The sequence below is a fragment of the Eubalaena glacialis genome, chromosome X (assembly GCF_028564815.1).
Source record: "Eubalaena glacialis isolate mEubGla1 chromosome X, mEubGla1.1.hap2.+ XY, whole genome shotgun sequence".
Taxonomy (NCBI): Eukaryota; Metazoa; Chordata; class Mammalia; order Artiodactyla; family Balaenidae; genus Eubalaena; species Eubalaena glacialis.
Window position 1 is genome coordinate 45764837 of NC_083736.1, and position 23655 is coordinate 45788491.

Sequence of the window (23655 nt, forward strand, 5' to 3'; positions counted from 1 at the left end):
GGAGGGAGGGAGTGAAGAGACCAAGTTCCATGGCACAAGCATCTTTACAACATTCTGAATTTCAGTTTTTCACCATGCAGAAAAGCATGTGATGCTGTACAAAAAAAGTAACAGATCTAGAAAGCAAATCTAAGAAGGATGGAGGTAGGAAAGTTAACCTTTCCTGAGAATTTTCTGTAAGTATACAGGACATCCAGTCTAGGGTTTGGGTCAGATAATCACTCCAAATGTGCAGAAGTCTCTTAATAATAAAGTGATGTTTTCCAGCCAGATTTGCAGCCAATGAATTTGTGAAGTAAATCCCTATTTCCTTTTTTAAATTAATTTTTATTGGAGTATAGTTGCTTTACAATGTTGTGTTAGCTTCTTTTTTATTTTAATATAAAACTCAGGATGAAAGTACGGTGAGGACACTTCCGAAAACAATTAAATCATATTTGCAAGTTTAACAATGCTTTTTCAAAGGTCACATTTTAAGAACCAGTGCTACTGCAGAAATATGAACAATGATATTCACAGATTAATAATACTCCCCCATGCAGAGAGCATAAAACTACTAACAACAAAAATGCAATCCAGACTTGAAACTCCAGTGGAGTTTGCCTTACGAAGCCTCCACATTTTACTTTTCATATAGTGAAAACAATCCTTAAATATCTTGGCAAGACAACTGATGTTTTTTAACAGCCTCGAATCTTTTAACATTTCCAGCTTCATGTCTGAACTTTGGCGTTTTGACAGCTTCTTCTATTTTTTGTTTGTTTGATTTTTGGACTTCCCCATCACTTGAAAGTACTAAGTTAGGCAGAAAGAACTTCAGCCAGTAATACCTCAGGTGACTAGGCAGCCTGCAGACTGGAGGAGATAGCAAGACCAAACTATGACCAGAAAAGCCCATTAAATAACAATGCAGGCCTGTTCCAATGTCTGTTGGGGCATGAGATTGTCTGGCAATTAAGTCATTTCCACAACAATCAGCAGATTAGTAAATCATCTGTGTTAACCATTATGTTCCTAAAATAATGATTTGTTGTTTTAACTGACCAGTGGCCTTAAAAAAAATTCTTTTTCTTTCTCTGAACTGCCTATGGAACTCCTTTCCCTGATGGTCCTATGGTCTCAGAAGATCCAAAACTGAACTAAACCTGGTTAGCCCTCCCAATCTCCGTCACCACCTAGAGCCTTCTAGATTAGAAATACTGGATTCATCTCTAACTCCTGCCTCTCCCTCATTTCTTCAGATCCAAATGGTGTATATTACCACTACCTCTGGCAACTTGCTAATGTGTTAACAACAGTCAGCACGTTGCCAAGATGACTGATTCCTTTATAATGCCATCTCCAATTGTTCAGTACAGGTCTTTCCTCGTGGAAGCAGTTATATGGCTGGTACTGTGTTAGATGCTTTATTTTTAATACTTTAACTCTAATCCTCCAAAAAACAAAAAAATGGCTACATACTTCCAACCTGAATCCATCCTATAGCCCAATGTTCTGGGTTCTTCAGAATAACTGGCTCAAACCCATTCACCCTTATGTCTCATTACTCAAGCAGATCTTCACTGATCCACTTATCCAGCCACACAAGCAGTATCACATTGGGCAAGTTACCTAACCTCTCTATTCCTCAATCTCCTCATCTGTAAAATGGGATTGATAAAGGAGCTAATATGTGTTAAAATAGAAAACCAGTGCCTGGTCCAAGGTATGCACTATGAAAGTATTTTTAGAAAGCAAATAAAAGTGACGTTTATGGGGCTTTGTGCTGGTTTCACAGGCCATAGGAAGTATAGCTCAGCTCCTAGAACGGCACTCAATAAATCTAATGCATGAATTAATAAGTGAATAAATGAAGAAACCACACATACCTGGCCCTTGGGGAGCTCATACTCTTACTCAGTTCACTGTGGGGGTGAAACAACTGGCCTGTCGCCTGAGTCCTTAGGACATGCAGCACTTGTACTAACTGGAATGAATGCCTTTCTTCCTCCCCAACCTACCTAAATCCTGTATAGCCCTCAAGGCCTAGCTTCAATTCTTCCTTTCTCCACAAAGCTCCCTAACCACATCAGCCTGCAATGAAATCTCCTCTCACTGAATAAATGTTGCTCTTCCTCACAGACGTAGAGAACAGACTTGTGGTTGCCAAGGGGGGGGGGGGTGGGGGAGGGATAAATTAGGAGTTTGGGATTAGCAGATATGCACTACAATATATAAAATAGATAAACAACAAGGTCCTACTGTATAGCACAGGGAACTACATTCAGTATCCTGTGATAAACCATAATGGAAAAGAATATGAAAAGAATGTATGTATATGTATAACTGAATCACTTTGCTGTACAGCAGAAATTAACACATTGTAAATCAACTATACTTCAATAAATTTTTTTAAATGTTGCTCTTAGATCCTAGCCCATAGTTTCAGCACTTAAATTAAGGTTTTTGTTCCCCAGGCTTGCAGTAGTGCCTCTCTTCAACAAAACTGTCATTTCCAGGGAACAGGTCTTCCATGGTAGCTATCTCTTGTATTCTCTAGTTTAGGGTAAGGCACTTTACAAAGTGTTCAACAAATACGTGTTGACTGGTGGACTGATTGATTGATTGGAGGCTTAATTGAGAGCTCTTAGGTAGGAGCCAAACAAGGCTTAGCGTAGCCTTTCAAATTGCTGTCTCTTCAAACATTAGCCAGAAATCATGTCTGGTCCTCCAAATTCTGCCAGGAGCAAACGTCACATTAAAGATGTCCTGCCATTTCATACAACTTCCAAAGATTTGGTAACTTCATACACTTAATTTTTTAAGTTCAGAATTCCCTTAAGAGCATTTCTGCTTAATAAGGGACACCTGTAGAATGCTTTTCCTTTCTTTCTTAAATCACATACACATCTAGTTATTTATATGAGATAAAGGATAAAATCAATCTCCCTCCCTACTGGGGAAAAATGCGAGTTTTATTATTTTAATTTTGCAAATGAGGAAATGGAGACACAGAGAGGAAAATGACATGCCCAGTCATACACAAATATTGAGCAGCAAAGCGAAGACTGAACTACAGGTCTTCTGAATCCAAGCTTATACTTCTCACCCTGACTTGAGATTTAAAACAAAACAAAACAAAACAAAACCTTTCCTTTGACCCTGACCCCTGACAGGCATGTACTGGTAACAGTACCAATTTTTGCAGTAAGTTACATTTCTCTAATTTCTCTCATTCCCCACCCCCTGTCATATTCTTATCCAGTTCTTTTTCCCTCTCTCTTTCTTTCTTTCACCTATGTAAACATGATAGTGTTGAAACAGCCTGGGATGTGGAGTCAGACAGAAGTCAATTTGAATGCCAGCTCATCCACGTGGAGTCTGTTACTTAACTTCTCCTGAGCCTCAGTCCCCTCATCTGCACAATGGGGAGATCAATATCTACCTCAAAGAGTTACTGTAAAAATTAAATAAGAATATATGTAAAACACCTAGAAGTAGCAGTATTTACCACATAGCAGGTCCACTACCTCTCCTATCTCCCCATATCTATGCCTGGATCACCCATTTAGTTCAAGAGGTTGCTGAGATCCAACCAAACATCATTACCTCCATCCAATGAGGCATAACCACACAAGTGGAGTATCCAGGTCCCTGCCTGGTCCACTTTTCCTCCTGTTGCCTTGCTACTCCCTGATTACAAATTTAAATTAACACAGAGCTCCAAACTCTCAGTCAAGTCCTTCAAAGAACATGAGAGTCAAGAACTGATACTTACTCTCCCCTGAGTCTCCAAGATATCATCCCTCACCCTCTAAGTCAGAGATAAGATGCCATCAAAAACTGCCTACCTGCAGAAGTTTTCAGAGGAGGTTTTACTTACATCAAACACAAACAAAAAGAAATGGAAAGCAGCAAGGCAGCCCAACAAAGACAAGGCTTTAGCTTGTCATGTTCTCATAAGCAAAGATGGGGCAGCAGCCATGAGACTCTAACCCCTTTCCAGAATAACTAGTTGAACGAGCTTTCCTCCCAGGTCTACCTCATCTCACCCCCAACCCCTTCCCCCAAAAGAAAAATCAATTTCTGATGGACCGTGAAAGGCAGTATAGGAGAACCATTCAAAACTTCCCTGCCAGAGGCTCAGGAAGAGAGAAGACCATACAGCTGGGAATCTGCTGAGTGGCATTAGGGTGGGGGCCAGAAGACACCACAAAGGGTCTGTCCATCACTGGGCTTAACCCTTGATCCTGTCAAATTAGTCCCACCTCCCGCATTCCTCAGATGTAACATTAAAAGACTTGAGTGAAAGTTAACAGACCATGCGGCATGCCGTCCCTGAGAACATACCAGGAAACAGCCACTTCTGGAAACATAGGAAGTAGGAGCGTGGAGAAAAGCTAAGCCCTGGAAGAACTGCCTGCTGTCAGTCAGCCTTTACACTTCCACAGCCTAGATCATGAGCGAAGATCCTGGAGCTCTTAGCATCCCGTCAATAAAGCAGAAGCTTGCCCCTCGGAGAGGCTGAGAAGAAACAGGAGGGTACGGAGAGGTGAAATAACATGCCAATATTACTCAGCGAGTTGATAAGAGAATATCAGGAATGCGACAAAGGTCCAGTCCTCCACTGAAACAGGACAGAGAGAGACACAGTATGAGAAAAGTTCCCCCTGATCCAGCTACCAATTTGCTGAGAGTTTTCAAACTTTATCAACCTTAACTCTGTGAACTTCTCTCCCCCCACCTCCCCACACCGGAAGTATGGCTGAGCCAAGAGGGACAGAGCTGGTACAGCAGACTAGAAGGGCCCACTGTACCAAAAAAGAAAAACAAACAACAAAAAAAGCTGGGTTTTGGACAGCAGGCAGGGAAGACAATGAATGAACCAAGAAGTAGTGACACTTGAATGACAGTCCCAAATGTAGGCCTCAAGCAACTTGGTGCTGGTGGGTGGGGGCTGGGAACCAAAGACTGGACATGAAAGAAGGGTAGCCTAGATGCATGGAAAATGTGTCTCTGTTGCTACCAGGCAATGCTCATCCCATGGCATGGCATAGTCACAGACTCGCACTGAAAGAGGAGGGAGTGGAGGTGAAGTCAATGGGGAGGAGTTAGTCTCTTTGAGAAACGAAGTCATCTTGATCTTTGCAATTTCAGTGCCCAGCCAGGATGGCTATGTGCCCAAGTAAACATGCCAGTGTGATGTGAGGAAGAACGAATCATCCCTTGCAAAATTAATGCCTAAGACAATCTTTCCACTTGGCCTGTTTACACTGGATGGGGCGAAGGGGTGTAAGGAGACAAACCTCTATCCCATCCCAGTCCTTGGAACACAGTCTTTAGCAGGGAAAAATAATATCTCAACTTGTTCATTAATGACTTAATTGAAGTCTGTCTGAAGCGGGTATTTCAGGGGAGCACCAGGAAACAAAATATTGCCTTCACAGAAACTGAGTGAAAGTGATCTAGGTACCAACATAAGTAATATAAAAGGGTCACTTGCTGATTACAAGATAAATCAGGTAAACCTGGAGTTCAGTTTCAGAGAGAAATTTAATGATGCATACACTGTATGTACACACAAATCTGGCCCCAGGATCAAGGATATGAGCACCTGGGCAGTGATAGTAGTAGAAACCCCAAACCCACCTACATCTATGTAACAGAGGTATCTAGAGCACTTGTTGTCCCTGACTTATGGATTGTTTTCCAAGATTACCTTTCGTAAATAAGCAGCTTGGAGCTTTGAATGCAGTTCCCTATAGACAGAATATTGTAAATGGTGGTTAGGTTCTGTAATTTCATCAGTGATACACTATGGATGAAAGAGCCCTCTCCAGAACTGTTCTGAACGTGGCCACTATCAATAACTGTGTCAGGGGGACATATTTCCTAGACTTTAACTCTCTCTTCTCCAGGCCTCTCATCCTTCAGTGATAATGAGGATTAAGCTCCACTTCAATACACTCCCCGATCAGGGCTTCAGTAGCAAGAAAAGGCATTTGCCCAACTCAGGTGACAAACTTGTAGATGTGAGGGTGTGGGGGAGGGGCGAGACTGTCAGTGCAAGACCTCCAGAAGGAACGACTCTTGTGGGTATTCCAGGTACAGACAGAAGACCTCAGAACACAGGAATGGCAGCAACAATAGGAGATTTGCAGCCAGTGCCAGCGGCAATGTGCACAGAAATAAATATCTGACAGGGCTGGGGACTGCTGTGTCTAAATTCCTACCAAGGGGTTCTGTAAGTTGGAGTCTGCTTGTATGTCACATAGGGTCAGCATCTTCAATCTTGGAGACACCTATTTGTTCCAGAAGGGGAAAATTAAGTTCAGAGAGGTTATTCCTACAATTTCCAAGCCAGTAGTTGGTTAAAAATCAAATCAAATCAATCTGATGTTCTAGAGGTCTGATTTTGACACTATTCGCCAAATGCCACTTCCTTCTTCTATTATACAAATTCCTCATCTATAACTCTTTGTAGAAATATATATGCTCCTGGAATTCATGGCTTATGTCTTCTCTATCATCTCCCTTAGAACACTTTTTCCAAGGCTGACCTGGGCTAGGGGCAGGGCTAGGGGCAATTCTAAATACATAGTGAGTGATGGGATGTGCCCCTCCTAAATCTCTTATGTAGTTGTCCCAGGTGCCTAGGTAGAGGCCTTGGGCAGGTGTGGCTTAGCAGCAGCACAGATACTTCCACTAAAAGGCTTTGCTTGACAGAGTCTTCCTATGGCATGGATGCCAGAAAGAGCCAAAGTGGTCTTCAGCTGTATTTTTTTAAAGAATGGTCCTACCTAACTTTGGTCAGACTCTCCTCAGTTACTGCATTCAGCTGTGGGCTCCCTAACTCAAGAGGAACATGGCTAGGCTGGAGTGCATCCAGAGTGGGAGGAGGCTGGATCTCAGATCCTGTAAGGAACAGCTGAAAGAGCTAAGGCTCTTTAGCCTAGAAAAATGAGACAAAGAGACACAGTCTTTGTCTTCAGACCTCCCAAAGTTGTCCTAAGTAAGAGAAAGCATCTTGTTCTGTGTGGTCCCAGAAGGCAGAGCTATAGGACCCATAGAGAATAGGTAGATGGAGAATGATTTCAGCTCAACCTGAGAAAAAGCTGTCTACTATGGTGAAAACTTTTCAACACTGAAATGGACTGGCTAAGAAAGGAGTGAGCTCCCCCATGACCACAGGAGAACAAGCTCAGGGCTACTGCACATGGATCGGTTAAGATTAAGACCAGGTGACTTCCACAAGGCCTTCCTCACTCTGATAATCTGTGATTCCAGCCACCTCAAAGAACAGCATTCCGTTAGCAGGCCTGAATTGAGTCTGCCCTTTGGTGAGGGGCGGGGAAGGAGGGTGCTTAGTGAGAGCAGCCCTTCACTTAATCTCTGCTGTTCTTCATTAACTTTTCTCAGACAGGTCAGCATCTTTTTGTCCCCTGGTTCTGAAGGAGCCTAACTAAAAATTCTGATGTTCCCTCCAGATAATCACTCCATAAACACCAATCTCAAATCTGAGTCTCTCTTTTTTCTTAAAAAAAAAAAAAATTCCTGGGAGGAGATGGAGGAGAGCAAGGGGCAAAATCATCTGAATTCTGTTTAAGGGACAACATTCAAGTGTCTTCCAGCTGCAGTTGAATTATTTTCTTTGAGGTTTTAGAGAAGGAAAAGCCTCTAATAGGCTTGGCCTTTTTTCACTTCAGGGAGCACATGTGTGGATTGCAATAGGTTACCAGGTGTATTGTGACAGCCCAGCAGGCCCCAAAGTAGTGTGTACCCAAAGCTCAGCCAAGGGTTACCAGACATACCACCCACCCTCTTTGCCTTACTACCTCCCTCCAACCTTCTTTGTATTTCTCTGGATGGATTCCTACCCCATGTCCCCAAAAGCTTACTTTCTGAGAGAGAGGAGCATTTGGGGAACTGAGGTAGTAGACATCTTTGCTGATTCTAGAAGCAGAGATGAGGAGGAGATTCATCTAAGTAACCAGGCTGGACTAAGCTCTCAAGAAGCACACCCCATGAAGGGTCCCTTTGTGAATGCCAAGCCCTGGCCTGGGGGTGGGCCCGGCCTATAACATAACTAAGAAGGTTTCACAGAACTATCATTTCTCGCATAACACTACCTCTGCACCCAACAAGAACTCAAAGTCACAGCCAAATCTACTGCCAGCCACAAGACAGCCTGAATCTGACTTTACCCACGTCCTCTTGAAATCTCAAATGCCTCTTTGTGTGCTTCTTCTAGAAATAAAGTCATAGTGGGGATGGGGGAGGGGATAAAAACAACTTAAAGAGCATGTCCTGCCATTTTCCCAGGCTAAGGATGGCACACAGAATTAGGGTTTGCCCAATTCATTTTCACATCATCTGTGCTAATAAAGATGGGCCAACGACCTCCATTTGGCAAATAGAATCTTGGGTCCAAAGAGGATAAAATAATATAGCAACATCAGTGCACACTAAGTGGAGGAGGTGAAGCTTCTTCCCCCTCGAGGCTACTGCCCCACCCCACCCTACTTTGTTCCAGGGCAGTAACTAGCGTCCACTTCCTTCAGTGTGCCAGATAGAGACTGCCACCAAAAATGGGCCAGGAAAAGGGCAAATATGTAGGGCGAGCCTGTTTCTGCAATGTCTTGTCCTTCTCCCCAATTTTCCTCCTTCTCCTTTTCCTGCATCCCCACATTGGTCTCCACCCTTTCTTTTCTCCACCCTCAGCCAACCTCAGGGCACATTTCCAAGAACTCAAAATGAATATAGGAATCTTACACTACAGCTTAGCAACTCTCTCTCACACACGCACGCACGCACACACACCACAGGAGGATACAATTTGAATCTCTGAGGCCTCTGAGAGGCCCTATCTGATGCATAATCATTGGCGCCAGAACCTTGAAAAGGTCACCCACCCTCCAAAGTGGATCTTTTCCAGCGCACGGAGCCAACTTCATGGATGACTGTCTACACTGTAGAGGGGGTAGAGGGGGACCCCTAGGTAGCAAATAGCCAAGTCTGATTAAAAGAAAATCTCCACTTCATCCAGACAGGCCCCCTGGGTCAACGAGGTAGATGCTAACCAAAGGAATCAATAACTCCAAGGGCATGGGCCCAATTCTCTAGTTGGTCACATTTCTTTGGGAACATCACACTGTATGGGGCAATCATAAACCATCCCTTAACACTTGGGATAATCAATAATAATAGTTGTTTTTTTAACATTTCTTCTTTTTTTGTCACTTAATTGTTAAGAGAAGGCTATACCAGTCTCCACAACTTTGGCAGCTGAATTCCCTACTTTCAGGGAAATCATAGAAGCCTATAGGAACTGATGATTTCCCCAACCTGATTACTTCCTGATCCAAAGGGTCCCCCATAACAAATATGAAATACACTTTCACACTCTATGCACTCTTCCCACTAATCATCTTTCCTCAAATTCCTCCACTCCCAAGATGCCTCCACCTGTTCCACAAGCTATCTCCAAGCATGTACACCACATCAGATCCAAATCGTTTTTGGTGTTTTTCCCCACGACACCGAAGGAGGTTCTCCGATATTTCTTACCATGGTTCTGGCACCTTACCTCTGTCTCTGCCTGACCTGAGATCATCGCAAGTGATTTGGAGTCACCAAAACAGTCCTCTCCTACTCCCTGAGCCCAGACTCCACCAGGGAGTGTCTGCAACCCAGTGCTCACCTACTCTGGAAACACAGGCTGGCGTGCAAAAGGTCACTGGGGTGGGAGGCCGCCAAGACTGGATACATCCCTCAATGGTATTGCCCCATGCCCCTTCACAAACTGCAGTACTACTGGAAGAATTGAGAAACTCTCCAAGTAGAGGATGTGGAGAAAAGGGAACCCTTGTGCACTGCTGGTGGGAATGTAAATTGGTACAGCCACTATGGAGAACAGTATGGAGATTCCTTTAAAAACTAAAAATAGAACTACCATATGATCCAGCAATTCCACTACTGGGTATATAGCTGGAAAAAACAAAAACTCTAATTCGAAAAGATACATGCACCCCAATGTTCTTAGCAATACTATTTACAATAGCCAAGTCATAGACACAACCCAAGTTTCCATCAACAGGTGAATGGATAAAGAAGATGTAAAAAAAAATATATATATATATATATATACACACACACACATATATATATAATGGAATACTACTCAGCCATAAAAAGAATGAAATATTGCTATTTGCAGCTACATGGATGGACCTAGACAGTATAATGCTTAGTGAAATAAGTCAGACAGAGAAAGACAAATACTGTATGATATCACTTTTATGTGGAATCTAAAAAATAATACAAATGAATCTATATACAAAACAGAAACAGACTGACAGACACAGAAAACAAACTTATGGTTACCAAAGGGGATAGGGAGAGGGGGAGGGACAAATTAGGAGTATGAGATTAACAGATACAAACTACTATACATAAAACAGATAAGCAACAAGGATTTACTGTATAGCACAGAGAATTATACCCAATATCTTGTAATAATCTATAATGGAATATAACCTGAATAAAAAAGAATCACTATGCTGTACACCTGAAACTAACACAAAATTGTAAATCAACTATACTTCAATAAAAATAATAATTAAAAAAAAGAAACTCTCCAAGTGGTAGAAAATATGATAGATTTGGAGCCTACTACTGGCATAAAGGATTGGCTACCAGACTGTCATAGTCTTATTTAAAGACTTGAACCTCGTAGTAGACGTGGAGACACCTAAGCCCAGGGAGGGCAAGTGATGTACCCAGGATCCTGGGGCTAGTGAGTGGCAGAGCAAGGATTAGAACCCAAGTTTTCAATCTGTCAATACAATTCTCTTTCTACACCCTTCCATCCCATCCCCACCAATGTGTACAGACTGAAGCTATTTTCAAGAAGAAATCTGTATTGTTCTGAAGCATAAGGGGAAACAAAACTAAGGTAGAAAAATTAAAAGGGGATTAATGAACTATGCCACATACTGTCTTGGCAAGAAAAAAAAAATACAGGCAACCATTGCACCTTACAAAAATGCCATGGCCCCTTTATATAATAATAGGGCTAACCAGGTTATATATAGCTGGCTTTTACTGGAAGGAATCAAGCTATCTGGGATAGATGGGAGAAATGATGTTACCCCCTGCATATCCAAATGTGTGTAATAATGAGCCTTCATATATAATAGGGGTCAACTGTACATTCAGCAGAAAGGGAGTCGTTAAAAGGCACCCTGCCTCTCAACACACGAGTCATTTCCTCAACAGCTTGGCCAAGGAAACCCTCATCTACCCTCAAATAATCCCCCAGCCAGACCACAAATTGTTGGCTGCCCCATACTTAGTAACACCCCCCTGCCATGCTCCTGCTGGCTCACAAAACAATCCAGGACCACAGCAGCAACCACTCTCTAGGGTGCTTCTCAGGATGGGTCAGCCCTGGGCAGGGGTGAAAAATGACCTCTCCAAGGCAGGTTGTCTGGGCAGACTGGAAAGTTTGTGGGTGGTGTCAGGAGAAAAAGAAAGGGGGGAACTGCCAGACCATGGAGGGCTGCATAGACAGTTCTGACCTTGGTGGAAAGAGCGGGGAGAGGAGGAGTTTGATTAGAAGAAATTCCTGACGGCCAGGATTCCCCTCCTCAAAGGGGTTGTTTGAGAGTGTTTAAAAAAAAAAAAGCTTATTACTCCCTCCGGATAATACTGGAGGGAAAGGGATAGTGCCTTGGGGGCGGGGGGAAGGAATGGCGTGACAGTGGGTGACAAAGCAATCTTAGGCTGGTTAGAAATACATGACTAGTATGGGGAAAGGGGGTGCTGGATGAAGATCTGGGCTGGTTATTGGTGTTTGGGGAAGCTAAAGATACCAGGTTTCCCTGACAGCCCCTCAAAGTTTTGCCTCAGGCGCTCAAGATGATTGGTACACCCCATGGCAACACCTCAGGATTGCTAAGAGTGTGGCCCCCAAGGCCTGAAGGACCCCCTACAAGTTAACCAGCAGCTCCGGTGCCTGGCGAAAGGGGCACAGGTTACGCGGGGGTGTGGCGGGGGCATTCGCCACCCCCTGCTGAGACGTGACCCACGTTAAGAAGCCAAAACAATAAAGTGACATTTGTTCCCCACAGAGAAACCACATCTTTTTATCTGCAGCCCAAACCCACGTCTTCCACCTCAACTGCAATTTGAGCGGGTTGGAAGGGGAAGGGCTTTTCAGATTTGAGCATTTCAGAGAAACAAAAACAAAAACAATAAAAATAAAAAAAAAAAACAGGATAAAGTTCGTGAAGTTCGCTCCCTTGGCAATCTGGCGCCTCAAGGTGAGTCGTCCTGCAAATCTCTCTTCCCAGTTACAGCCCCCGCGGCCCCACCCCCTACACTCACCCCTACCGGGGGATGGCTTGCTCAGGGATTCTGGAGCGCTCGAGAGAGCGCCTCTCCCCTGCCCTCAGCTGCAACTTGGCTTCCAGCAGACCACAGCCTCCTAAAACAAACAAACCCCGGCGGCGGCGGCGGCGGCGGCGGCGGCGGCGGCGGCGGCGGCGGCGGCGGCGGCGGCGGCGGCGGCGGCGGCGGCGGCGGCGGCGGCGGCGGCGGCGGCGGCGGCGGCGGCGGCGGCACAGCTGCGCTCCATGGCGCAAAAGTTTCCTCCACTCTCCTCAACGTGCAGGAAATCTCGCCGGCGCTGGGGCAGGACTCCGGCGGGAGGGAAAGGCCGAGCCCAAGCGGCAGCAGCAACGCCCCACCGGCTGAATGGATGTGCGCGCGTCCGGCCGTGGGAAGTGAGGCTGACGAAAGCCACCGATGCCTCATCTCCGTTCCCACACCGGACCCTCGCCCCGCAACCTGCCCGGGCGAGATGGCCCGCCGGTCGATCCAGGGACCGACGCCGTGAAGAAATGTGCCAAGGCGCCTTGCTTGTCCCTTCAGCCCCTCGCTGTCCCGCAGGGGCACGGGAACTTCCAAGGAGGAACCCCCAACAGCCACCACTTCCTCCAGCTCCAACGGAGGGGAGCAGCCGCCCAGACACTGGGGAGCAGAATCGGCCCCCGAGCCCTCCCGAGGGTGTCTGCGCGCGGGGCTGTAACCCGGGGCCGGCCGCATTCTCATCCAGCGCTCCCGCCACCCCGAAGGGGTGTCCGCGCCGGGGCTGGTGGCCAGACCCCCCCACCAGTGCAGCTAATGCTTCACGTCGGGGCTTTCATCCCCAGCACCGAACAAGTTTCAAAGTTGGTGTGAGGGCCGCGTCCGGCGGCAGCCTGCGTACCCGCTCGCCCATTCAAAGTTGGGCACCGCTGGGACAGAGCCGCCAGTTCTTACCTTAGACACTGTGAGCGGTTCGCAGTGTTCCAGACCCCCCTTAAGGGTGAAGCCCCAGGGCGCCCCCCCTTGCAGCTGCACAGGGACGTACTGGAAGGACCCAGGCCGGTTCTCCATCCTCCGCTCGGCTCAGGGCCGCGGGGCTCCTTTTCCGCGGGGGCTACGTTGCCTCCGCCCCCAGCGGCTCCACCACCATAGCCCTCCAGCGCTACGCCACCCCGCACCGCCCTGCTCCGCCTACTCTCCTGGCTGGAGACGCTCGGGCAGCGAGCGAGCGCAAGGAGGAAATGACACGGAGCTGGAGAGAGGGGGAGAGAGGGGGGAAAGGAGAAAGGAGGAAAAAAAAAGAAAAGAAAAGAAAGAAGGAGAGGCGGAGGGATAGCGCGTAATGGACAAGAAAACGGAGCAATGGGGAGGGGCAGTCACTGGGACCTCGCCTATAGGATCGCTGGGGAGTGGGAGCAAGGCGAGGCTTCACATCAATTGTTACATTGTTTCATTCAAGCAGGCCCCCCTCTTTGGTTCTCCTCCTTACTGCAGAGTTCCCCGCCCCTCCAACCAGCCGAGGCGAGGGGAGGTGAAAGTCGTTAGTGTGGATGGCCCGCGTGGCTGAGTGGGCTGAAATGCTGCTTTCCCGATTAGCGCGTTCATGTTTCTCTGACTGCCTTTTTCTTCTGAAGGTCCCGAGAACCGGGTCCTGGGAGGGTTACAAAGCTGCTAATTTGTGGACCTTGCCTAGAGGGATGGAAAGTCAAGCAAGCAGGCCAGCGAACACAGTGGGGCTGTGTGTGTAGGCTGCTCTGTGTGTATGAGCTAGGTGTGTGGGGTCATTATGAAACATCGCCCCGGAGCATAGTTTAAATAAAGAAGCACTTTGAGGATGCCCCCTGCCCAGGCTCAGCCGCACCCTGGCTCAGTGCTGGCGTCTATGGGTAGCACTGTGCTCATGTATGTTCCAGTCATCTGGAGTTCCTGGCACGGCCTTGCACTTGCCCCACTGAGATGACCAAGCCAGGAATCAGCAAACTTTATGACTAGCAGTATTGTTTTCACTCCTAAACAAACCTACAGGAAGGAGCATCCATTGATAAGCTGGCCAATTAACAATGTGGTGCCTTTTGGAAGAATCGGCTTTTAGACAGGGGCCAGAACGTCTCTGCTCATCTGTTCATGCTTGAGGCTGTAGTGTCTGAGCTGAGCTTTTAGAACAGACCAAACAAATACCCACACTAACAGTCCCCAAAAGTGAATTTGTTACTAAATCTTGGGCTGATTTCTCAGTCTTGACCTGGGCACGGTTACCACCCCTCTCTGAGGTGTTGTCTCTGGAGCCACATTCAGGCAGTGAGTTTTTAAAGAGCTTCGCAGTAGCAGGGAAAGTTTTGACAACTCAGTGGTGACTCCACAGGACCCCTCAATGCTCTATTGCCTGTTCCATCTCTTGCCTTCTTCTTGTGCAGTTTCTTCTTCATCGCCAAGAACACACACCATGACACCCTTACTTCCACAGTCAGCTTTCTGCAGACAAGGTTGTCACTCTTTGCTTCCATTTCCTCACCTGTCACAGCCTCTTCAACACACTTCAGCCTGTGTGTGCCCCTTCAGGCCACTGAAACTTCTCTCACAGGCTCTCCTCCCTCCCCCAATCCTTTCTTCTCCGCCTTCTGTACTGTCTGCGTTATATGATGCTGACCTGACTTTTCTTTAATAAAACTGCAGTTTCGGTGTTTATAACCTGCTTTTTAAAAGTCCTTAGATATGTATAACTGATTCACTTTGCTGTACAGTAGAAACTAACACAACATTGTAAATCAACTATACTCCAATAAAAATATTTTTTAAAAAACAAAAAAAAGGAAAAAAGTCTTTAGAGATGATTCACGTGGGGAACCACCTTCAATCTTTTAGATTTTTAGACCTGCAAAAATCCTTTCAATCATGTTCATTTTTTTGTTTGCATTTCTCCTACTAGAAAGCAGAAAATTTGAGAAAATGGAAGCTGAGTTTCTTGATTGCATGTCAACCTATGACATAACACTCATTTGTTCTGTCCCACCTTGAAACTGAGCTTTTTTTTTTTTCTTCGTCTTCTTTTTGACATAAGACTTCTATCTCCATGATTGTCACTTGGTAAAACTTAAAATGTTTCAGTTTCAGCATATTGAAATCTATAAAGTGCAGTTCACAGGATCTGTGGTCATCACTCAAGGTCTACTAGAATTATGTGTCTAGACTAGAGAAAAGAGATTGGGAAGCAGGAGACACACATGTGAGCCCTGGCCTTGTCACTAACTAGATGGGTGACCTTGGGCAAATCACTGAACTGTTTTCAGTCTCATTTTTTTTCATCTGTAAACTTCAGCTAATAAGCCCTGACCTCCCTCCCTCCCAGGCCTGTTGAAGACTAAAATGAAATAATACATATGAAAACACTTTGGTAAGGAAAGAGTCAAAATCCTCACAACCTTATTATGAAAGCAAGCACTGAGCTAGCCTTTAAACAATCTATTTTCATTCCAAGACTTACTCCACACTGATGTCTTGTTGCACTCTTCAGTTTATCCTTTCCATTATTACAGCAAAAGAACATAAATTACCTAGCCCCTGGTGCAAACAGCACATAAGTAGCCATTTTGAACATCGGATGGCTGGATAATCTTGCTTCTTTACTGATAAAAATTACTGCTAGTGGCAGGGATCTCATTCTTCCTTGGAAGTACAGTTAGTGGGAGCATGATTATGTAATGGAAAGGGTACTGGGTAGGATGTGAGATGCCTGGATTTTAAGCTGGTTCTGCCATTAAATTGCTGTGTGATATTAAGCAGATCATTGCCCCTCTCTGTTAATGGAAAAGATTGAGCTACTTGATTTCTTAAGTTCCTCTACAGTTTGAAAATTCTGGGACTACTTCCTGGCAAGTGGCTAAACATAGTTATATGTGCAAACAAAGCCTTAATGATGGAGATGAACCATGTGAAAATAAAGCAATGGAGAAGAGTCCAGGGGTGTATTTCTCTCCTCCTCTCTCTCTCTCTCTCTCTCTCTCTGTGTGTGTGTGTGTGTGTGTGTGTGTGTGCAGCCAATGGACAGATGATAAATTCACTCTAAAGTATGTTAAATTGCCTGTGGGTAAAAAGGTGGAAAGTCCAGTAGGCAGGTAGAAATAGGAAACCGCATATCAAGAGAGGAATGGTGATTGATAATACACATTTGGATTATAGTTGAAGCCATTTGGAGTGGATAATCTCATGCAGGGATATCAGAATGATAAGAAAATGGAGATTTAGATGAAACCTTGGATTATGCTAATATTTAAAATATTATGCTAGTATTTAAAAGTCAAGAAGGATCACAAAGGATCTAAAAAGGAGCCAACAGGGGAGGTGGGCAAAAGGTCCATCAGTGAAACAGGGAGAGAGAAATTAAAAACAGGTTGTTTACTTCCACCTCATAAAAAAAAAAATCCTCACAGGAGTCTTTTCTCATTAGAAATCTATTGACCAGTTTACCTTTATTGGTAGGAAGGAGATTGAAATAGCAGTCCTTCTTTGAACTTTTTTGTTTTTTAACACAAATTTGAATACAATTTTCCTCATAGTAGCGCCTCTAGCTTCTTTCCGAATTAAGGACTCTTTTGAGAGTCTAGTGAAAGCTATGCACTCTCTCCCCTAGAAACTCCTAGAAAGCTATGCATTATCACCCCATGTTGCATATAGTTTGGGCTGAGGCTTATAGACCCTAGCTTCAGAATCCTTGCTCTAGTAAAAGATCAGATTTTTTTTACTGTGGCAAAAGTATATGACATGAAATCTACCCTCTGAACAAATTTTTAAGTGTAGAGTACAGTATCATTAACTACATGCACAATGTTGTACAGCAGATTTCTAGAACATTTTCATCTTGCTTGACTGAAACTTTGTACCCATTGAATAGCAACATCCATTCCTTCCTCTCCTCAGCCCCTGGCAACCATCATTTCACTCTGATTCTATGAATCTGACTATTTTACATTTCTCATATAAGTGGAATCATGCAGTGTTTGTCTTTTTGTGACTCGCCTATTTCACTTAGCAATGTTCTCAATGCCCATCCATGTTGTAGCATGACACTATTTCCTTTTTTAGGGCTGAATAATATTCCTATATATATATATATATATATATATATATATATATATATATATATATATATGCATATATCTCACATCTTCTTTATCTATTCATCAGTCAATGGGCATTTAGGTGTTTCCACCTCTTGGCTCTTGTGAATAATGATGCAATAAACTTGGGAGGGCAAATATCTCTTCAAGATCCTGATTTAAATTCTTCTGGACAAATACCCAGTTGTGAGATTTCTAGATCATATGGTTGTTCTATTTTTAATTTTTTGAAGAACCTCTGTACTGTTTTCCATGCTGGCTGCACCGTTTTACATTGTCATCAACAATGCACAAGGATTCCAATTTTTCAACCCCCTTGCCAACAATGGTTAATATGAATTTCTGGTTTTTTTAAATATTGGCCATCCCGAACAGGTATGATGTGATAGACATTGCATTTCCCTGATGATTAGTGAGTTGTGCATCTTTTCATATACCTGTTGGACATTTGTATGTATTCTTTGGAAAAAAGTCCATTCAAATCCTTTGCCCATTTTTTAATCAAGTTATTTGCTTTTCCTTTTTTCTTTCTCTTTTTTGCTATTGAGTTGTATGAGTTCCTTATAGATTTTAAATATTAACTCCTTATCAGATATATGGTTTGCAAATATTTTCTCCCATTCTATAGGTTGCCTTATCTACTGTTTGTTTTGTTGGGTTTTGTGTTTTCTGTGCAGAAGCTTTTTATTTTGATGTAGTCCCATATACTTATGCTTGCTTCCTATGCTTTTGGTGTCATATCCAAGAAATTGTTGCCGAGACCAACGTCACAAAGATTTCCGCCTATGTTTTCTTCTCTGAGTTTTACAATTTCAGGTCTTATATTTAAGTCTTTAATCCATTTTAAGTTGATTTTTGTGAATGGTAAGATAGGGGTCCAGTTTCATTCTTTTGCATGTGGATATCCAGTCTTTTCAAGATCATTTGTTGAAGAAACTACCCTTTGTCCATTGGATGTTCTTGGCTCCCTTGTCAAATATTAGCTGAATGTCTGTGCGGGGGTTTATTTCTGGGCTGTCTATTCTGTTCTGCTGGTTTATATGTCTGTTTTTTATGCCAATATCCTGTTGTTTTGATTGCTATAGCTTTCTAATATATTTCAAAACCAGGCACTAGTAATGCTTCTAGCTTTGTTCTTCTTTCCCAAGATCGTTGTAGCTAAATTTTAGGAATTTTTTTCTATTTCTTTGAAAAATGCCATCAGAATTTTGATAGGGATTGCATTGAATCTGTAGATCACTTTGTGTAGTATGGCCATAACAGTTCTTTTAAAGGGCTTACATATTTACTGAAACAATGTTTCAACAGAAAATTTAGTATTCATTCAGTGGGCTTAATTTGCCCTACATTCAGGGGACAATTGCTAAATGCTAGGCACCGTGCAACACATTTTTCATGTATTATTGGCGATGATTACAATGATCCTGCAAAGTAGGTATTAGTAACTGTTTTCCAAGTGAGGAAACTAAGTCAGGAAATGGTAAAACCAGGATTTCAAGGCAGGGAGGCTGCAGAAGCATCCTGCGATGACTTTATTAATCATGTCTCTGTCATATTCTCCTCTTTTGCAGGGGAGGGAAGGGTTTGGAATGCTCCATTCTGCTCTCTTCATGTTTCCATTTGGGAGTACTTCTGTTAGAATAACTCTCTTGACCTCTTTCCCCATCTTTGGGTGAGTTGGCAATTCTGTCTAGCTAAGTGGGAAGGGTATTAAGAAGCCTATTATGGACATCTACATATTCCTTTTTCTCCAGTCCAGATTTTAACAGTAATAAACAGATATTTTAAATCTCTGCCTCTCTGCTTTCCATGTCTCTCAATTGGTTCTGAACTTGTGTGTGGATGAGAGTATTAATATTCACTACTACCCCCCAAATATATCTACCCAATCCATTTTATGCAATTTGTGTGTCCTCTGTCCGCTTTCTATTCCATATTGTCTTCTGAATGTCTATATGGGCCTGTTTCTGAATGCAGCTCTGATTGCCTAGGTGCCTCTGTGTCTGTACATCTGTGTTACAGGAAGTGTATGTGGGTGTTAGGCCCAAGCTCCATGCAGTCCTCAAGGGAGGTTGATCTGAGTATGTGCGGGGGAGAGAGGGAGAGAGAATGAAGATGTGTTCCTTGAACTTAGCTTTGAGGGCCACCTTCCCACAGTGATCATACTGATTCTTGAAGCAGGCTCTACCTTCTCCCTTAGAAGCAGACTCTACCTCAAAAGACTGCTTAATTTCATTTCTTTCCCTTTCCTTCCATTCTGGAGTCACAGACTTCCTACTTCCTGTCTGTGTGCTAGCAGTCACTATTTCAGAAACCCTTTCTGTGCTGTCTCACAGATTGTTTGAAGATTATTTACAGACTAGGGAAGTTCTCATTTGTCATAGGCAAATGATCCTATTAGAGAAATCTAACCTGTGTTTTGTGATTGTTATCTTGTGTACTATGGCACATACTTCTAAGATACTCAAGTCATCTTCTTAATTTCATCACTCCCTTGGGAAAAATAAGGTAAGAGTCAGAATTAGAGTCACCATTTTACAGGTGAAACCAAAGGCAGAATAGATTCATTGCTTTACTAATCATCCCTCCATGCTTTCTTGGAAAATCAAGTATTGGTGGACCCAGAATATTCCTGGGCCAGTTGACTCATAGGCAAAGGGGGACCCAAAGCATTTTTTAATGAAACAGATTATGTCATAAATGATATCAAAAAGTGTTCATTTTTAATCTCATCAATTGGATCCATTGGACTATTCTACTTGGATTTCTAAGGCCCTTGTTTCTCCATTTATCCCCACCCTGCCCAACAATTACCCTGGCTCTTCTGAATGTTTCTCACAGAGGAGAGATCTGGGGCAATGATAATTATCAGTGGAGAGCGATAAAAGTCTAGTGTGGCAGGTATTTTTCATATACAGATTACAAGAAAATAATAGCAAGTTCCTCCCTCCCACCTAGTATACACCTAAAGGCGTGTGTGTTGTTGGGGGGAGGTGGGAGGTGAGGGTTGCAACAAAGGGCAAATCTAAGCAGACTAACCTACTAAAGAGTCTGATTCCTGGGGAATTTTGCCTGGGGCTAGGAAAAGACGTAACATAGAGGCCTGTTTCTTTTGAATTAAAGCTAGTATAACATTAGCATACAAAATACTGTAGCTGGGACAGTACTTTTGTTAAATAAATCATAAGTACATGCTGCTGGAGAAATATGGAGTTTCAGTTTCTCCTTAGGTAACTTTATAAAGAATCCTTCCTTCTATTGCCATTTGGGTCAACCTGTGCTTTTATCCACTAGAAAAACACCAATTGTCTCATGGAATCTCAGGATCTTGGCTTGGTATTATGTTTGAGACTATAGATTTAGAACTTCTTCCTTCCTTAGTAGACAAATCTAGACAGCTTTTGTGTGTGTGTGTGTGTGTGTGTGTGTGTGTATGTGCAAGAGGCTGCCATCTGTTGTGGTTGGTGTTCTCCAGGAAGGCTTGTTGGAGCAGGAGTTGGTTTGTTTGTGTTCTAAGCTCACACTAATGTCAGCCCAACTGGAAACCTTCAATTTGCCCTTGGGGAAATCAGTCATCTGGTACAGGTTCAGCTGGGCTGTGATGAATGTTTACCATTGCTCTACAGGAGTTTCAGCCAGGTATTGACTCTCTATCAAGGATGTGAAAATCAGATGAATTGCTGAGATCCAAAATGTGGGCTTGACGATGGCCTCTTATGGTACCCAGCTTGGACAGGGGCCACCCCTTGCTTTGAGCTGTGTGTTAGCCAGTCCATTCTACTTCTCAAATTCTGTTTTCTGCGAGTCATTCATTACTCCTTAGTCATTAATAAAATAAAATTTTGGTGCATATTAAGCTCTTACCTCAATTACTTCAGCCATGGAAAGAAAAAAATCACACGTTCATATACACACAAAATCCAGCCCTTTTACTTTCAAAAAGTTTCCATCATTTTGCCCTGCAGAGAAGTGGCAGAGAAGGTACACCAATGCACTGAGCATTTGAGCAAAACAAAGTCCCCACTATGGTTTTGATGAAGCTCTGGAGAAGTACACAGTTGACAGTCAAAATATAGATATAAATATCCTTTTTTTCTTTGATAGTTTACTTTTACTCTAAAGTAAGTAGAAATGAACCCTATCTATGAAATATTGGCAAAAGAGGAAACTGTTTTGCTTTGGCTTGAATCTAGAATGACCTAGCCCAAAGAGGAAAGAATAACCTGTTGCCTTTGTCCAGGAGTGTCAGATGGACTTCAGAAAAATATGACTTTCTCCAAATATTTTCTTTGCGGAGGTGGTCCCAGGCATGTGTACGTGTGCCTAGATGTGTATACATCCACCCCTTCACCCATATAGATACATGAACAAAGCCACACATAAGGCCTCATGTTCAAATTTGGGAACGCCTGGCTCCTTTCTCTGAGAGTCTGGCAGCTCAGATTGCTAAAGAAAGAGGTTCCTAAATTCTGGAACAACTGTCAGGCACCTGACAATTACTTGATGTTTTAATATCTAGGGCACTTTCAGTGTTTTTTCTTTCAGTGTTTTTATTATTATTATTTATTTTATTTCTTTTTTCTTTCTTTCAGTGTTTTAATTTCAGATTAAACTTCAGAAATCTGGATATCATAGTTAACTTCTCCCTTTTTCTTCCCAACCACTGACATCCACTCAGCCACCAAGGTTTGCCATTTACAGTCCTAAAATAGTTCTCAAATCCATCCATTTCTCTCCATGCCCACCGCCACTTCATCATCATCTCACACCTAGACCATTGGAACAGATTCCTAACTGGGCTTCCTGATGCCGCAAATCCATTCTCCACTTTGCAGCGCTTTGTAGCCAGGATGTTCTTTCTAAAACACAAACTGTATGTCACTCCTCTGTTCAATTTCTTTTCAGTGGTTCCCCATTGTTTACTGAATAAAATCTAAGTCCCTTGACTAAGATCCTTATTTTGTGGCTCCTGCTTACATAGTACTATTCCCCCTGCTACCCACAACCCTCTTCCAACCTCCCCCTACAACACACACTTGGATCTCTAGATGTACCAAATTATGGGCAGCCACCCTAAGCACAATCTGTTCTCTTGTACCTCTAGGCCTTTTCACAAACTTTTCTTCCTGCCTAGAATACCGTCCACTTTATCCTTGTCCATCTGGCAAACCCCTACTCCTTCTTCAAGTCAGTTCAAAGATCACACTGGTAGAAGAAATCTTCCTTGATACCTGTAAGGTATTCTTTCTTGATATACCCATTGCCCCCTTTATATTACTCTACTGTGGCCCTGATCATATTTTATTGTAATTGTTTCCTCCCTTGGGCTGGATACTCTTTGAGGGCAGGAACCATGTCTGATTCTTCAATATGCTCCCCAATGTCTAGCACAGGGCATGGACATGGTTGATGCTCAGTCATCACTGAACACGTGACGCTGAGCCTGGAAGACCAAAGGCATTTTTTGTCATATGGAAGGAACATTCTGGTTGGTGTCTTGATATATCTCTTAATCATGGAATGGAAGATAAAGATTGCCTCCCCTAGAGCAGCCAACAAATAGGACATCACAAAGAGGCTCCTCTAGTGATTCAGAATCCACAGTGGATCCTGAGTTTGACCAAACTCCAAGCCTAGAGAGCTTTCTACTTTGATACTATTTGTTGGTACATGTTACTGGAGAAAAATTACAAAGAGAAACAATGTAAAAATTTGGCTAGGCTGTAGAAAAGGCATATAAGAAATACAAATTGCCATCTCCTTAACACGACATTCCAAATGCTCCACAAATTGGCCCCTGCCTTGCTCTCTAGCTTTGTCTCTTCGTCCTCTGACTCTCACTTTACCCTCCGACCACACCAAACTGTTTACTCCCACCCCCCCCTCATGCTGTCTCTCTGCCTTGAATACATTTCCCTTTGCTTTAGGTAACTCCTACCAACATAAGATTTAGCTCAGGCCATACTTCTTCCAGGAAGCCTTCCCTAACTAACCAACACACCAGTGTATATGTGTGCATACGCTGGCATGTGCACACACACACAGAGTATAGATAGACGTTTGTATAAATCACGACTCTTTTGCTTGAAAGTGACAGAAATACAGCACAAATAAGCTTTAGCCGAAAGAAAGGGGTTATTGATAGTAATAGAAAAGCACAGAGGTAATTTTAGGCATAGCTTGATCCAGGTGC

At 43.5% G+C, this 23655-nt stretch overlaps 1 protein-coding gene across 2 annotated transcripts in view; it reads right to left on the reverse strand.

Annotated features, from left to right (window-relative positions):
- SHROOM4 (shroom family member 4) overlaps positions 1-13601 on the reverse strand; it is a 204446-nt gene extending 190845 nt beyond the window's left edge. For both annotated transcript variants that reach the window (XM_061178349.1, XM_061178348.1), the window contains exon 1: positions 13303-13601. In XM_061178349.1, coding sequence (XP_061034332.1) covers positions 13303-13419 — 117 coding nt within the window. In that variant the 5' untranslated portion in view covers positions 13420-13601. The remainder of the gene's footprint in view (positions 1-13302) is intronic.
- Between the last annotated feature and the right edge of the window lie 10054 nt (positions 13602-23655).